General features: G+C 34.5%; 1 protein-coding gene across 1 annotated transcript; it reads left to right on the top strand.

The window, feature by feature from the left end:
* The first annotated feature begins 15,482 nt into the window (after positions 1-15,482).
* LOC137815542 (uncharacterized) lies at positions 15,483-17,680 on the top strand. Its single transcript, XM_068618658.1, has 4 exons — positions 15,483-16,718; positions 16,830-17,229; positions 17,302-17,484; positions 17,537-17,680. Exons 1-4 carry the CDS (start codon positions 15,718-15,720, stop codon positions 17,678-17,680), a joined length of 1,728 nt encoding a protein of 575 aa, XP_068474759.1. The 5' UTR covers positions 15,483-15,717.
* Positions 17,681-18,314: the final 634 nt, after the last annotated feature.

Here is an 18,314-nt window from a genome sequence, read left to right as displayed (position 1 = left end):
TGAAACCAATCTTTTTATTCTTGTCAGAGATGAATCTAGCATTTTCTTCTCGGAGCTCCAACGCTCACGTACAGTTCCTTCAACATTTACTTCCACAGGTTTGATTCAAAACAATGTTTCTGTTTTTGCTACATTGCTAAAATTTGAATTCGCGAATTGGTAAATTGGTACTGAGCCTATTGGTGAAAGATTAAATGAGCACGTGAAGCTATTTCAGTGCATAATCGAATTGAAGCATTATAGGTGTAATTGAACGGTGCAATTTTGTTTTGCGATTTCCATGTTTGGTGAATGAATTTTTGGTGCTATTCATACATGTGTGGTAGTTGATTTAGCATTATTTTGAATCTCTATTTTGAAGCATTCAGTGGAACCATTGAATTAGATTGATGTCACTTGAATTAGATAATGTGTTTGTGAAATTGCTTCAATGAAAATTATTTTACCGTAATTCCAAGTGCATATTTTGGTATTTTAATATGTGAGTAGGAATATTTGAAAATGGAACTTAGCAACTCAAATTGAGGCTCAACTGTGCAAGATAAATAACAACTCAGTGTTTGGTTTCTTTTTGAATTGGTCTTGTCTCAATATAGATTCTGGTGCTGAAATTGCTCCAATAGGAATTGAAAATGACTGTTGTTATTGAATTTTGTTGGCTGATTACAACTGTTTGGAAAATTGGTTTTTAAATTGTTAAATTCTACAAGTGTTCTTTAATTGAATAAAATTTTGACGCATAATTGATTGGTGTGTTGATCTAATGATTTAGTTGAATTGCATCATTGACGGCCTGCTTATTTCTGGGTATCATAAGGGAGGAGGGAGGGCGAGCGGGTGGAATGTGTGTTTGGTTCAGTGTGTTTGAGGGTGTTGGTGCGGATGGGATAGCAGGTTAGGGCATTTTTTTACCCTTCACAAAAGTGAGAAGATTTGTGATGATTAGACGTTGGCACAACAGACATAATGCAATTTTACTTTCATACCCTTCCATCCATTCTGAATATATTAAACATAGTGTGGGCAATTGTGCATGCATTTTTTAATGGGGTTTCTTCCTTACAGTGTTTAGAGTGCTAGCAGTGGTACAAAAGAGAATCTTGATCACTTTTTTTTAAAAGTTGTAGATCCGTGAACTTTCTTAGTGTATAAAAAAAATTAGGTTTGTCAGAGTTCAACTTGCTGTGAAGTTTGTATTGTGAAAGCTCATGTGCCCAAAATGAGTGAAAGTGAGAACTGGTTTGACGAAGAGCAATAAAAGAAGGTAATATCCCTTGACTGTCTTGATTTTTTTAACAAAATCAATTTCCTTGTACGTTGAGAATCATTCAAAATTTTGACATAAACAACAAAATCAATTATGGTGCTTGTTTTAAACAAGAAGAATCAATTTTTGAATTTTCCAAGTGCATAATCGATTTTTGTATTTTTCGAAATGTTGTAGAATCGATTTTTGAATTTTTTGGATGCAAGTTGATTTGAGAGAATCGATTATTTGAATCTTGGATGCTCTGGTTGCAATGGTTCTTTGCTTCTGTTCATCATTATCATCATCATCATCTTCTTCTTCTTCTTCTTGAGACCCCAGGTACAGATACGTCGTTTCTAAGACTTAACTGAAACAAATTACTACTTTTGAAAGTTCTCACTGACTTGATCGTTGGAGTGTGATCAACAAGTAGATCACCCTTTGTCCCAGCGAAACCACCTTCCAGAGCAGCAAGAGGAGACAAATTAGAGGCGGGGCTCTCCACTCATGTCAACTGAGGTCAACGGACAAGAACAAATATATATATATATATATATATATATATATTATGTGCTTACTGTTGATCAAGAATGATCAACGAAGAATCCAAATCCAAGTGTTTGATGAAAGGTTGGAGTTGCTGCTGTATTTAGGATAGGATTTGGGTAGTTTATTTGTGTAATCTACTATTTGTTGAATCTAAAGCTAAAGTGTTTTTAAAATCTTTTAAGATTAAAGTGTTTTTCAAACTAAGTGAAAAACAACCTGTTGTTTTGTCGAAACAACCGATTGTTTTACTCTTATGTGTTTTTGAAAAGGTTGAAAACTGTTTTGGTTGGTTGACTTACTGTCAAACCAAAACAATCGATTGTTTCGTGATTTCAATCGATTGTTTGTTTGAAAATCCTAACAGAATTTTGTTTTCTTAGTTGAGTGTGCTTTAAATGATTTTCAACTGAATACGCTCCTGTATTAAATGCTTTGACCAATCTTTGAAAGCTATAAATAGTTTGTTTATGTTTTATAACAAACAAGAAAAACATATTTGAGTTTTTCATAAGTGAAAGATTGTTTTCAAGTTTTGAGCATTCACTTTTAAGCTTTGGTTTTCTCAAGAGAGAGTGGAATACGATTACATCTGTATTGATTTCAGTTTGTTCTGTAAACAAGTGTAATTTGTTCTGAATTCTTTGTAATTTCTGGTGTTGTAAGACAATGAGTGTTGTGTGCTCTTGTGGTTGTCAAGATCAACATTCTTGGTGTGTGCTGTGCCAAAGGAAGTGTGTTTCTTGAAGGGTTCAAGGTCACTTCTTTGGTGGTTTTGTGTGTAATCTGTATTTGATTGCTTAGTGGATTGCCCAGTGGCTTCTAGGGACTGGATGTAGTTCTTGGTTTAAGAGTGAACCAGTATAAACTGTTTGTGTATCTATTTCTTCCCTTAAACTCATTTAAATTCAGTTGTTATTGCTTTGCTGGTATAAACAACCGATTGTTTTTCTGGTGCTGTGCTGTTTTGTGCTTTATATCTTGGCTAACTGAATTTCTGATTGAGTTTCATATAAAGGATTTTGTTCTAGCTGAAAAAGTTTTCAAAAACCCCCTTTAAACAATTCACCCCCCTCTCGTTTAAGACCATATATTCTAACAATTGGCATAAAGAGCTTGGTACTTGTAAAATACTCAAGTTTGATCCTAAAATCTTTTTTCAATGGCTGAAAAACTACCTTTTGGAGAGGGCGCTTCAATTAACAGACCACCTATGTTCTGTGGTTTGAATTATCAATTATGGAAAGTTAGAATGAAAATCTTTGTTGAATCTCTTGATAAAGGAATTTGGGATGCAATTGAAAATGACCCTTTTATTCCTAAATTTGAAAAGGATGGATCTTCTATTGAAAAACCTTGGTCCCAATGGACTGATGCTGAAAAAAAAAGAGGCCAAGTTTGAATGTATTGCCAAGAATATCATAACATTTGCTTTAAATTCAGATGAATTTTTCAGGATATCACAATGTTCATCGGCCAAGGAGATGTGGGACACTTTGGAAGTCACCCATGAAGGAACAAATGATGTGAAGAGAGCAAGGAAACATACTCTAATACAAGATTATGAGATGTTCAGAATGCTTAAGGGAGAATCTATTGTTGAAGTGCAAAAGAGGTTCACTCACATCATCAACCATCAAGATTCTCAAGTGCCTTGATAGATCTTGGCAACCTAAGGTAACAACAATTTCTGAATCAAAAGATTTGACATCCTTGACAACGGCTTCATTGTTTGGTAAGCTTAGAGAACATGAGTTAGAAATGAATAGACTCAATGTTCAAGAAAGTGAAGACAAGCATGTGAGAAGCATTGCCTTGAAAGCTGCCAAGCACAAAAGGAAACAAGATTCAAGTGATGAAAGTGAAGAAGAAAATCTTAACTTGTTGTCCAAAATGTTTAGTAGATTCTTTAAGAGAAATCGCAACAAAGAAGCCAACAAAGAAAGGTATGGCAACAAGAAAACTAGTAATTTTAATTCTAACAATTATACTTGCTTTGGTTGTGGTGAACAAGGGCATATAAAAGCTGATTGCCCAAATAAAGAAAGCAATGAAAAGAAATCAAGCTACAAGGAGAAGAAGGGAAAATCAAGAAGAGCATATATTGCTTGGGATGAAAATGAAGTCTCTTCATCAAGTTCCTCATCAAGTGAAGATGAAAAAGCAAGCATATGCTTAATTGCAGAAGGAGATGATGAGTCAAGCAACTCAAGCAGTGTAAGTTCATGCGCTTCCCTAAATGCTGAAAATTATAGTAAATTGCTTCAAACTTTTCAAGAAACTCATGAAGAAGCTAACCGATTGGTTCTCTCAAACAACTGATTGAAAGGGCTGAACAAATGGCTTGAAAAGAGGGTTAAGACACTTGAAGAAGAGCTGGAAAAATCAAAAAATGATTTTTTAAAACATTGCAAAAACTCTTCTCATGTGTGTGACTCTCTTGCTTGTGAAAATTGTGAAAATCTTGAAAAGAAAGTTCATTATCTTGTTAGAACTGTGGATAAACTTTCAAAGGTTAAATCCAAATTTGAGAATGTCTTGGCATCTCAAAATTGTGTTTTTGGAAGAGCTGGATTAGGTTTTAATCCATAGAACAAGCAAGATAAGTTTTCAAAGACTTTTTCAAAACTGCCAGGAAAACAACCGATTGTTAAGTCGAAACAACCGGTTGTTACATGCTTTTATTGCATGAAAAGAGGTCATTAAGTCAGATTCTGTAAAATAAGGAAATATTCTGTTCCTAGAGGTTTCATGAAATGGATTTCCAAAGGTTGTGAGGTTTCAAATTACAAAAATAAATCAAATGGACCCACATTTGTAAGGGGACCAAATCTAGTTGCTTGAATTCATTTTGATGCAGGGATACTGATGGAAGAGGGCCAAGCACAACCTCACAAGAAAGACAAGAGCCAAGACATGAGCATTCAAAGCCAAACCAAGAGCGTCTAGGGCTAAGGAAGGAGCGTCTAGGCCAAAGGGGAGGAGCGTCTAGGCCAATGAAAGGAGCGTCTAGGACCAATTGCTAAATCCATGGCCAAGCGAATCCATGCAAATTTGTTTATGCTACATGAAGGCCCATTAAGGGTAGCTTAGTATTAGTGTAGTGTAAATAGCATAAACTTGTTTCCATGAGACTTGACCTAGATTTGTCAAAGATTTGGTCACATTTTAGAAGGATTCTCCACATGGCCGGCCATGTGCTCCATGTGATGTAATTTGCATTTCATTTTGATTAGCATTAGGGTTGCATTATGGTCCTCCTTAGCCTATAAAAGGAGGAGCCTACACCTTGTACTTTAAAAGACTATTTTGAGTAATGAAATGCTGCCCAAGTGCCATTTAAATTACTCTCTGGCCAAATTCTCTCTAGAATTAGGTTTTTAGTCTTCAAACTTCACCCCCAAATGGAGATGGCCGAACCACTCCAACCTTCACTACCTCTCATGCACCTTCAAGGTCACCACACCTCTTAGGAGGACCTTGTTCCACTCTCATCCATTAAGCTTCCGCACCATCATCAACAAACATCCAACAAGAGCTCATAGGAACGCCATCATTTGGTATCATGAGCTATGGTTCTTCAAAGATGAGTATCTCTTTGTAATTTTCTTTTTGAGTTCTTCTTATTTCCTAGTTGTTCATCTTGATTCCAAGTTGTCTTGTTGTTTTTTGTTTTTAATATGATTTGAATGCTTTTCTATTCAATTCAATCGGTGGGTTTGTTCAAATTTGTGCTTGAACATCTATTTTTCAATTTTGTGTAGGATTCTTGATATATTTGTGTTGCTGTTTTTATTTTTAGGTTGCTTGAGTCTTGATTGAAATTTTATTCGGTTCATATTAACATGCTTGATTCATTTTATTTTCTGAATCTATAAGTTTTGTCAAGTCTTGTGTTTCCATATTTGTCATCAAATCCTAGTAGTACTTTTTTTGGCTTATTTGTTTCTTGTTTTTGGTATAAATGCTTGATCTGAATCTGCTGTGTTTGGATCCTTTGGTGCTTTTTATTTTTTAGTTTGAGTTCATATTTGTGTGTTAGATCCACACAAATTCCTTTACACTAATTCCATTGTGTTTCTTTTGGTATATCATTCTGTTTTTATTTCCAGATTTACAGAATCCTCTGTTTTCCACCATTCTGTTTTGGCTTATTTTGCTTATGAAAATTAATTTACACATAAGAAAATTCTGAGCCTCTGGATTTTTCAAGATTGAGGTGTTAGAAAGAGGAAAAAAGAAGAATCAGTTCAAAAAAAGAAATAGAAAAAAATGATAAATATTACAAAAACAGTGTGCCATCCTGACGCTACAACTGACGAATCTGAGCACTGAGTTTAGAAAATTTATTAAAACAAAATGGTGCATGCGTTTGGAGTGAAACCAACGCCAAAATTTTGTTGAGATCTTGATCTGTTTGCATATAAATTTTCAGAAGCAAATATTAAAAGGCCAGCTCAGCCTAAATCTGTGAAAATCACGCATTCTGAACCACAACAATTTGTTTCAGTGGTGCTGTTTTTTTTTTTTGTTTTTAAATCAAATCTAGTGCTATTCCATAGGTTCCTTTTTGTGTGCCATCCTTTCTTTGAGTACCTTTTTATTTTCTTATCTAATTTCATTGGAACTCTTTCTAGTTATCACATTTAATTCCATTTGTGTGGTACTGTTTTTCAAATTAATTTGTTTCTTGCTTTCTTTCTTTGACCTCTAAGCTTTGTGGTGGATTAAATATCAATTGGTGCTTGTTGAGTGGAAATTGACTTGAGAGGAGTCTAGCTTTGCTTGACAGGTGCTGGATTGAAGATTTTAATTACCTAATTCCAAGAGGAACAAGGCAAGGGCAACAACAAACACATACTAAATACACCACACACATTGGAAGGCCCAACAAAGAAGAGACAACAAAGGAAGTGCCAATAGAAAATCAACAAAGGGAGTTTCATCTAATTTCTTTGCAACTTAACTCTTGTTAATTACGCAATTAGACGGTGAGTGTGTCTTCAAGGGCTCCAAGTGTCCAAGAAGCCTCACCTAGGGCCGACTAGCTTAAAACTATCTAGCTTAGCTTTTGTTAATTGTTTTAATTACATCAATTGCCTTAGTTAGCTACGCTTGTTTGCTTTGCTTTTGTTTAGTTTTGTTTTAAGCTTTGATAATTTTGCTTGGGTTGTTAGATAGTATGCATTGTTTTTGTTGCATAAAATTTGATTTCTACATCCTCATTGTGTTTTAAGTGATTTACCTAAAGAAAGATTTGTGTGAAGATCTTGAGGGATAGTTTTTGGCTAAGGCAAAGACTTGGTATTTAAGTAGTCCATTGTGACTCACCTCTCTTACCTGGAAAACTACCTTCATTAACTTTCCTCATCTTTCTTAAAGTAAAACATTTCTATACACAAAGCTTTAGTCATGTCTTCTCACTCCTCAAAATCTCTTAAAAGTGATGTGAAATCCTTGAAATCTCTTTTAAAACAACTTTCCAAGGATATTCAATCAATTTCATCTAAACAATTGGAGAATGAGACCAAACCTAATGAATTGACTAAAGCAAAGGATGAGAAGTCTCACATTTCAAAAAAATTACCTTCTCATGCATCTATCTCTAAAGATCATGATTCTTTTGGGCAGGGAAGCCTTAGAATAAATGATTATTATCAAGCACCCCCTAGAAGAGATAGAAGAGAACAAGAAAGCCCAAGAGAGGTTAGGGTAGACCTACCCCATTTCCATGGAAAAGAAAATGTAGAAGCTTGCTTAGATTGGGAAATGAGGGTAGAAAAATTGTTTGCTTCCCATAAAGTAAAGAAGGAAAGAAAGATACAAAAGAAAAGAGAGGAAGACGAAAGGGAAGCTAAAGAAAAAGAAAAAGAAAAGCCAAGTGAAGGTGGTGTGAATCTAGAAAGAATGAGGAATATCTTATAACACCCCTTACAAGCATATTAAAAATAGAAAATCAAGATAAAACCCTTGAGAAACAAAAGGCGTGGGAAAAGAGTGTTCCTTCTCACAAGGTCCTTTAACAAGAAAGAAAATTTGAAAATACCTTTGAAAACATGCTTCTTGTGAAGGAACACTTGCAAGCATAGACACAAAAGAAGAAACCTTAAAAGAGGCTTGCATAGATAAATATGAAGTAGATTATTTCTCATATGTGCTAAGATATCACCAAGTGAAGGACAAGTTATCTATAGGCATCTACAAAGACAAATTTTTATGTGAGCTAGTGCCTAAAGAAACTTGTCATGTCTTATTGAGACAACCATTGCAAAATGTACAATTTCTCATAAACAATGGTTGTAACAACAAGACTACCTTTACACATAAGAGAAAAATTCTTCATGAAGGAGAACTCATGGGCCAAATTAGAGTTGATAAAACTCTAGAGCTTTTAAAAGGAAAACTTTTGTCACCCATGAGAAAAGAGGTTCAAAGACATTACCTTAGGTACAATTATTGTTTTCAAACTACACCTAAGGCAATGTTTCAAGAACTCTATACTCCTTCACCTTTTGCAAATGATCCTTGGGAAGACACAAATTTCATATTAGAGCTTCCTAGGACAACAAAAGGTTTTGATTCAATTTTCATGGATATGGATAAACTCTTCTCTAGAGAAGTGATACATCTTCATGGTTTATCCTCAAGCATAGTGTTGGATAGAGCTCCAAAATTCGCAAACCATGATTTGAGGATTCTCTTTGGAAAACTTGCAACTAAGTTGTACACTTTAAATTCTTATCATCCTTAAAAGCATGGTCAAAATACATTTGAAAATCTAGCTCTTTCTACTATGCCTAGAATAATCATAAAGGACAAACACAACTCTAGAGATGAGCATACATACCATAAAGTAGTTCACAAAACTACTTATATTTCTACTTTTGAGGTCATATGTGGGCTAAATCATCTTTCACCTTTTATGTTGTTACCATCTCCTATAGGATTTATGCCTAAAGAGAAAGTAACCACAAATGAACATTTTCAAATAAATGAGATGATTATAGAACACATACAACCATCAAAAGGGAAATATTGTGAAAAGTTGCCAAAAACAAAAGAAAAACAAAAATGGCAACTTCATACAATTAAGTTTTCTCCAATTGCTCATACTAACTCCTTTGCTTTGTTTCAAGATTGCCATAAATGGACATTTGATCCGGGAGGACAAACATTGACTAAGCAAGAGGCTGCTATTCGAGATCAAGTCTGTAGATCTGATAGATCTTCTCAAGAAGGAGGAGATGATGGACACCATCCAACCACATTCATCCCCCTAGTTGAAGAAAAAGCATTGGATTTGAGGACAAATCCTTTTCAAGAGGGAGGGGATGATGGAAGAGGGACAAACACAACCTCACAAGAAAGACAAGAGCCAAGACATGAGCATCCAAAGCCAAACCAAGAGCGTCTAGGGCTAAGGAAGGAGCGTCTAGGCCAAAGGGGAGGAGCGTCTAGGCCAATGAAAGGAGCGTCTAGGACCAATTGCTAAATCCATGGCCAAGCGAATCTATGCAGATTTGTTTATGCTACATGTAGGCCCATTAAGGGTAGCTTAGTATTAGTGTAGTGTAAATAGCATAAACTTGTTTCCATGAGACTTGACCTAGATTTGTCAAAGATTTGGTCACATTTTAGAAGGATTCTCCACATGGCCGGCCATGTGCTCCATGTGATGTAATTTGCATTTCATTTTGATTAGCATTAGGGTTGCATTATGGTCCTCCTTAGCCTATAAAAGGAGGAGCCTACACCTTGTATTTTAAAAGACTATTTTGAGTAATGAAATGCTGCCCAAGTGCCATTCAAGTTACTCCCTTGCCAAATTCTCTCTAGAATTAGGTTTTTAGTCTTCAAACTTCACCCCGAAATGGAGATGGCCGAACCACTCCAACCTTCACTACCTCTCATGCACCTTCAAGGTCACCACACCTCTTAGGAAGAACTTGTTCCACTCTCTTCCATTAAGCTTCCGCACCATCATCAAAAATCCAAGAAGAGCTCATAGGAATGCCATCAGATACTGAAGAAACATGAAGCTCTGAGTCATCTGATCAGGTTCTTGGAAGAAAAGGATTGAGACTAGAACTGGATTAAGGGAGTGTACCAGTCCAAGCTTTTTCAAAAGGCCAAAAGAAGGATTCTTGATCACAAACAATGACTCATTGAAAGGACTTCATAAAAGGATAAGACCTTCCTTATCTTTGTTTTTTAATTACTGATTCATTATTAATTTCTTTTTCTAAATAAGCAATTATATCTGTTTTTGAACCTTTCTCAGTCTATGCTAGAAAATCACATTATGTTAAAGTGCTGCAGAAAAACAACCAATTATTTCCTCGAAACAACCGATTGTTTCTTATCTAACAACACTGTAAAGAATTGAATTAATTTCTCTATAAATTCTATCTGTTGCAGATCTCAATAATGAAAGGATCTTGAGTCAATAAAGCGTCTTGAAAGCCTGATTTGGTTCTGGAGGAAGTTACAAGATGTCATAAAGGAATATATTTCATATCTTGGAAATTCAAGAGCCTTTATGTCTAGTAAAAGGTCACATGTGCTGACCATGTGTTTTTCTGCTCTTTTCTGACGTTCCCTGTGCAGAGCTTGGACCAGATTCTTGTCTTGAAGACTGAAACCCACAATCACTAAAGGATCAAAGAAGGTCTCTGATTTGCTATAAAATTTGTTGCAGCTGTTTTCCTTCACAAAAACAACCAATTGGGTCATCTCTTGCAACATCTCTTTCTCTCATTGTGTGTGTGCCTTTGTCTCATTCTGTTGTCATGGATTCCACTCCACCTACATCCAAGAGGATTAAAACGAGGGTTGTAAGGTCAGGAGGAAGGCTTGAGGGCTGGTTTTCAGGAGATAATGAATTAATTGAGAGGTATCGCTTTGAGACAAGTACAAAAGTGATCAACAATCCAAAAGTTGTCTCCTTTGATTGGTTGAAAAGCCAAAAGCTGGACAATGTGAGAAGAATCCATACTACAATGGAAGATTTCAACAAGATTCAATACTACAAAAGCTATTTGAAGAATCCACAAGCTCAAGTTAGAACTTGTTTTGTTGGAGGATTGAAGTTAGATGAAAGGGTGTTCGCTCTCATTGTCACTTGGATTCTAACTCCAATGGGGAGCAACCATTCTGTTTTAATAGAAGAAGATCTTGTCTCTATCTACTGCATCATGAAGAAAGTCAAGATCAATTGGATTCATATCATCAAAGAGCATATGCAAAAGTCCATGAGGTTAAGTGACTACCATTATCCCTATGCTGTTTTAATTTCTAAATTTCTACTCTGTTTTGAAGGGAATCTTGAAGATGAAACCTCTGAGTTGGTAAAATCAACACAAGAAGTGAACAATGGTTCACTAAGCAAAATGGGTTTCACCGAGATAAATGGAAGATGGGTAAGCAAAGATGGTGATCATGGTGGTTCCTCAAGTGCTGCAGCTGCTGATTTTGATGAAGAAGATCAAGCTACTTATATGGATATACACAATGAAGAACAGCCTGTAACTAACTTTGATGTTGGAACAAGTGTTGGACATCAAGGGGATGGGATTCCCTCAATGTCTTCTTTTGAAAGATACATGGTGGATAGACTTGATGGCTTTGCTGAAAATCAAAGAAATCTCCATGATCTTTGTGTGACAAATTTCCAGAACATTGACAACAGATTCCAGAGCATGGACACTCGCTTTCTGACCCTGGATGAACAGATTGAAGTTGTTCAGAATCAGATCTTTGAGCTGCAATATGGCAAGGATGACTGAAGAAAAACAACTGGTTGAATGCTCGAAACAACCAATTGTTTTTGTTCTGCAGATGTTTTATTACTCTTTCTTTTTATATTTTGCTTTATTTGGAACAATTTTTGTTTTATCTCTTCCTATAGACTATTTGTGAACACAAAATATGGGGAGAATTTTGTGTTGTGTTGTCTAAAACTCTGCAAACTCTATCCGTTTAAGTGATTTTTATTTCTGCTGCTGCTGCTGATGCTTTTTGTTTTGCCTTTTTGGCTGGTTTTTTTTCTACTGTAATGGTTATGCAGAAACAAGCTAAATATGCTATTTTAACTTGCTATTATTGATGCTATGCTATTATAGATGTTGTGGATTGCTTAAACTTTGTTTTGCAGGAACTGCTTCAGATTCAAACAAGTCCAACACAAGCAACCAGGGATTTTTCTTCATCAAATAGGGGGAGATTGTTGATCAAGAGTGATCAAAGGCTTTGAAGAATCCGAATCCAAGTGTTTGATGAAAGGCATGAGTTGTTGTTGTGTTTAGGATAGGATCTGGGTAGTTTATTTGTGTAATCCACTCTTTGTTGAATCTAAAGCTAAAGTGTTTTTAAAATCTTTTAAGATTAAAGTGTTTTTCAAACTAAGTGAAAAACAACCTGTTGTTTTGTCGAAACAACCGATTGTTTTACTCTTAGGTGTTTTTGAAAAGGTTGAAAACTATTTTGGTTGGTTGACTTGCTGTCAAACCAAAACAATCGATTGTTTGTTTGAGAATCCTAACATAATTCTGTTTTGTTAGTTGAGTGTGCTTTAAATGATTTTCAACTGAATACGCTCATGTATTAAATGCTTTGACCAATCTTTGAAAGCTATAAATAGTTTGTTTATGTTTTATAATAAACAAGAAAAACATATTTGAGTTTTTCATAAGTGAAAGATTGTTTTCAAGTTTTGAACATTCACTTTTCAGCTTTGGTTTTCTCAAGAGAGAGCGGAATAGGATTACATATGTATTGATTTCAGTTTGTTTTGTAAACAAGTGTAATTCGTTCTGAATCTTTGTAATTTCTGGTGTTGTAAGCCAAGGAGTGTTGTGTGCTCTTGAGGTTGTCAAGATCAACATTCTTGGTGTGTGATGTTCCAAAGGAAGTGTGTTTCTTAAAGGGTTCAAGGTCACTTCTTTGGTGGTTTTGTGTGTAATATGTATTTGATTGCTTAGTGGATTTCCCAGTGGCTTTTGGGGACTGGTAGTAGCTCTTGGTTTAAGAGTGAATCGGTATAAAATGTTTGTGTATCTCTTTCTTCCCTTAAACTTATTTAAATTCAGTTGTTATTGTTTTGCTGATATAACAACCGATTGTTTCGAAGAAACAACCGATTGTTTTTCTGGTGTTGTGCTGTTTTGTGCTTTATATCTTGGCTAACTGAATTTCTGATTGAGTTTCATACAAAGAATTTTGTTCTAGCTGAAAAAGTTTTCTAAAACCCCTTTTAAACAATTCACTCCCCCTCTCGTTTAAGGCCATATATTATAACACTTACTTTTTTTTCTTTTTTTTATTAACAAGAAACTGTTTAGTTTCTTTATTATTTACTATTTTTAATTTTTATAAATGTATTTACATTTTTTTTATATAATGTGTTTACTGTTTTTACAATTTTTATTATTTGTTTACGGTTTTTATATTTTTTATTATTATGTCTTTATTGTTTAATTTTTTATTATTATGTGTTTACTTTTTTACATTTTTTATCATTATGTGTTTATTTTTTTGAAGTTTTATAAATTTATTTAGAACTATAACTAAGTGTTTAATTTTATTTTTATTTTTTTAAATATGCACTATTTTAATTTCATTTTAATTTTGTTAAATATGCAGTGTTATTATGTATTATAATTAAATTCACATCATTATGATTTAAAATAAATTTAGAATTAGTTATAAAAAAAATTGTTTAGTAGTAATGGTATTAATTATGTATATATTTAATTATAAGGATTAAAGTAAATATTAACCCTAACATTATTCATTACATAATCCTAACCCTAACCGTAATGTTATTGCAGTAACTCCAACTTAAAGTGGTTATTTGTAGCATAAACTATTTCAAGCGTATCTAGAAACTATTTTATGGTTGTTAATAGCAAGGTCAAGATTACATAGATAACGAGAACAATTGGAAACCACTTTGGGACGACGATGACATGCAAGAATTTGAGGACATAGTTGCAATTTATAATGATCTTGCTCGTGTGAACACAAATATAATTTAAAAAATAAAAGAACAATGAACTCTATTACTAAGTTTGAACCAAGAAAAGAGCGTCACTGACAATAATTGATGGAGTAGTTGGTGCACACCGAACGTTCTCGTGACATTATTCGCATGAGACCAGAAGCATTCCTTCAATTATGTGAATGGATTAGGCCAACCGAAGTTGTTAAGGATGCATATTGTTCAACAGTTGAATAACAAGTTGTTAAATTTTTTCATATTATTGGACATACGCCAAGAATCAAAGTGTTTCATTTTTTTCCATCAGTCTGGAGAAACAGTTTCTCGTCACTTTCACAATGTATTAAATGCAATTTTGATGTTGGAAGGATAATTCATAAAGCAAGCAGATGATATTGATGTCTAACCCCAAATCTTACACAACAACCGATTTTTTTTCGTACTTTAAGGTTTATTTATTTCAAATTTCCTTTACAATTCTCATAATGTCTTTTGTATTTGTATTTCTTTATACCTTAAATTTTGGTTACCATTAGGATTTTTTAGGGGCCATTGACTCATGTACGTGTGAAGGTCTCACGTGCGGATACACCTTGTTTTCGAGGAAGAAAAGATTGGCCAACTCAAAACGTATTAGCAGCTTGTGGTTTAGATATGAAATTCACATATGTTCTAACCAGGTGGAAAGGAACAACTTCAGATTCGAGGATATTGAAGGAGGATTTCATAGGAGAGGATCCTTTAGTTATTCCAGATGGTAAGTTTAAGGTGTTTGAGAATTCATAACAAGGTCATAATATACATAACTAATGGATGTTTCCTTGGAATGTTTGTAGGAAAATACTATCTTGGCGATTCAGGTTTTATGTTAAAACCACAAATATTAACACCTTATCGTGGGGTTAGATACTGTTGATCAAGAGTGATCAAGTGCTTTGAAGAATTCAAATCCAAAGTGTTTGATGAAAGGTTGGTGTTGCTGCTGTGTTTGGGTGGGATCTGGGTAGAATAGAATGTGATCCACTCATTTGTTGAATCTAAAACTAATGTGATTTAAAACCATTTTGAAATCAAGTGTTTTTCCAACTAAGTGAAAAACAACCTGTTGTTTTACTCTTAGGAGTTTTGAAAAGGTTGAAAACTGTTTTAGTTTGGTTGACTTAACTATCAAACCAAACAATCGGTTGTTTCGTGGTTTCAACCGATTGTTTCTTTGAAAATCCTAACAGAATTCAGTTTTGAATGATTGAATGTGCTTTAAATGTTTTTCAACTGAATATGCTCCTTCATAATTACTTTGACCAATCTTTGGAAAATATAAATGGTTTGTTTATGTTTTCAAACAAGCAAGAGAAACAAATTTTAGTTTTTCAGTTGTGTCAAAGTTGATTCGAAGATTTGAACATTCATATCAAGCTTTGGGTTTTCAAAGAGAGTGGAATAGGATTGTAGTTGTATTGATTTCAATTTGTACTGTGAACAAGTGTAATCCCTTCTAAACCTACTGTATTTCTGATGTTGTGTGGCCAAGGAGTGTTGTGTGTTCTTGAGGTGGTCAAGATCAAACTCTTGGTGTGTTTTGCCAAAGGGAGTGTGTTTCTTGAAGAGTTCAAGGTCACTACTTTAGTGGTTTGTGTTTTGTAATCTGGTTTGATTGCTTAGTGGATTACCTAGTGGTTTTCTGGGGACTGGATGTAGCTCTAGGGAGGACTCTGAACCTTGTTGTTTTGTTCCATAAGAAATAAGAGATTTGATGATAAAAAATTGTTGCAGAAGCTAAGCAAGCCTATTTGAAAAAAAGAAAGTTAAATATAATTGATGAAGACCAAGGATGTGAGGGGCTTGAAGAAAGACAACATATATTTGGTTCTAAAGGAAAAGAAAAAGTTGGTAGTAGGGGGCAGTTAAAGCTACCATAAATCAAATGATGAAGAAAGGTTATAAAGAAGAAGTGGATGCTCAAGTTGTTGAATTTTTTTACACAAGTGCCATTCCGTTTAATGTAATTAAAAATCCAGCTTTTACAAAGACGTGTGAAATGATTGGAAAATATGGAGCTGGCTATAAACCCCCATCTTATCATGATATTAGAGAAAAACTATTGAAGCAAGCAATTGACAAAACTGATTTAGTGCTTCAAGAATACAAGGAAGAGTGGAAGAAAACAGGTTGCACAATCATGTCTGATGGGTGGACAGATAAAAAGAGGCGTTATATTTGCAACTTCTTGGTAAATAGTCCTAAAGGGACTGTTTTTATGTATTCATTGGACACCTCAGACATATCAAAAACAGCAAATAAAGTTTTTAAGATGTTGGATGACGTTGTTGAATTAGTTGGAGAAGAAAATGTGGTGCAAGTGGTGACTGATAATGCTGCAAATTTCAAGGCAGCTGGAGAGTTGTTGATGCAAAAAAGGGAGCATTTGTATTGGACCCCATGTGCTGCACACTGCATTGATTTGATTTTTGAAGATTTTGAAAAGAAGTTGAAGGTCCATGAGCTTACTATCAAGAAAGGAAGAAAGATCACCGCTTATATTTATGGCAGATCAATGCTAATTAGCATGTTGAAGAAGTTCACAAAAGAAAGAGACTTGATAAGACCGGGTGTAACTAGATTTGCCACCGCTTATTTAACTCTAGGTTGTCTTCATGAACTGAAAGCCTTATTGACCATGTTCAGTTCTGAAAAATGGAAAACAAGTAAATTTGGAACTTCACAAGAGGGGAAAAAGGTTGAAAATATGATATTAGACAACCGATTTTGGAAGAATATCTCCACGTGCCTCAAAGTTGCTGCCCCTCTTATGGTGGTCCTAAGATTGGTGGATTCATATGCAAAACCTGCAATGGGTTTCATATATAAAGAGATGGATCGTGCAAAGGAGAAGATTAAGAACAATTTTAATCATATTAAGAAAAGGTAAAAATTTTGTAGCTTTTCTCTTTAAAAATTTAATTACTCCTTCTTCTTCTATTACTTATATGATAGTTGGTTGGTTGGTATTGATTACTATTGAATGAATGTATGTAGCTACGAAGAGGTTTGGAAAATAATTGATGCAAGATGGGATAATCAACTTCATAGGCCTTTGCATGCAGCTGCATACTATCTCAATCCCCAATTCCATTATGAACCTGAGTTTAGATATGATGATCCTGAGGTGAAAGAAGGCTTGTATACATCCATGAGAAGATTGGTTAAGGATGTTGCTGAAAGAAGGATAATTAATGTGCAACTTGTTGAGAATCATTTTGGTAGAGGAGCCTTTGCAATGGATGACGCAAAGGAAAGTAGAAAAACAATACTTCCTGGAGAATGGTGGGAGATGTTTGGGTATAGAACTCCAGAGTTGAAGAGGTTTGCTATCCGAATTCTAAGCTTGACTTGTAGCTCTTCTGGATGTGAGCGAAATTGGAGCTCATTTGAAATGGTAATTGAAGTTATTTATAATTTCTTTATTTAGTTTTATATGGTTAGTTACTAAATTTCCTATTTAATATAGGTTCATACAAAGAGAAGAAATCGTTTGCATCAGAAAAAGATGAATGATTTGGTGTATGTCATGTACAACTTGAAGTTGAGTAAGAAGCAAATTAGAAAAACAGTTGCTTTTCCCTTTGATGATATTCAATTAGATGATGAATGGATAACTGAAGAGGGAGATAATATTGATGAGATTGATCAAGTTCAAGATGCAAATGTTCACTTAAATCTGGCAATAACAGTTCCAACTCTAGATGCATTTTGATCTTGAAAATTTGACTTTTGATGTCAATGTGGATGAAGATGAAGATGGAGATGATGATGAAGATGATGAAGGAGATGATGATGGAGATGATGGAGGAGAGGATATCATTAGAGGATTGGACATAGAAATTTGAATTTCTAATTATTTAATTTCTATGACTTGAATTGAACAATTTAACTTTTGTAGTATTTGTATGACCTTCTTTATTTGAGACTTTGAATTTAGATGATTTGGTATATTATTAATTCTCATTCAGGACTAAATGTAGTTATTTACACTATTTTTTTTAATATGAAAGTAGACTCTTACGAGTCTACGGAGCTCCCACGAGTCTACGTAGACTCGCAAGTTTGACAACCATGAGGACAAATATTATTTTAGCTTGTTGTATTTTGCATAACTTTCTTCGCGGGGTGGTCAATGATGAGTCTTTCATAGAAGAAGTGGATTGTGAATTGTTGCAACAAGATATACAAGTTTCAGCTTCTCAAGTCCATGACGATGATTATAGACTAGGTTCACACATTAGGGACACTATAGTGAACAAAATGTGGCAAGATTATGTAAACAATTGATATTGTAATAAATGTTGTTTTATATTATGCTTACTCTATTTTTTCCTAACTTTCATAATGCTTGTTTAGATGGATTGTAGTAAAATTGTTCAACTAAGTTCATCCACTAGGTTCACACAGACAACAAAGTGGACCATGGATATAGATTTTATTCTGCTTAGTGCCATGGTGGACGAGGCACGACGAGGGTCA

Source organism: Phaseolus vulgaris, chromosome 1 (genome assembly GCF_000499845.2).
Source record: "Phaseolus vulgaris cultivar G19833 chromosome 1, P. vulgaris v2.0, whole genome shotgun sequence".
Lineage (NCBI taxonomy): Eukaryota > Viridiplantae > Streptophyta > Magnoliopsida > Fabales > Fabaceae > Phaseolus > Phaseolus vulgaris.
Note: the sequence above shows the minus strand (reverse complement) of the source record. Positions and strands in the feature narration are given on the sequence as shown.

Bases quoted from the DNA above. Each gene is read 5' to 3' on its own strand.
- LOC137815542 (XM_068618658.1), top strand. From the start codon at position 15,718: ATGATGAAGAAAGGTTATAAAGAAGAAGTGGATGCTCAAGTTGTTGAA. The intron at 16,719-16,829 runs GTAAAAATTTTG...GAATGTATGTAG, and splicing joins TTTAATCATATTAAGAAAAG to CTACGAAGAGGTTTGGAAAA. The intron at 17,485-17,536 runs GTTCAAGATGCA...TTCCAACTCTAG, and splicing joins ATATTGATGAGATTGATCAA to ATGCATTTTGATCTTGAAAA.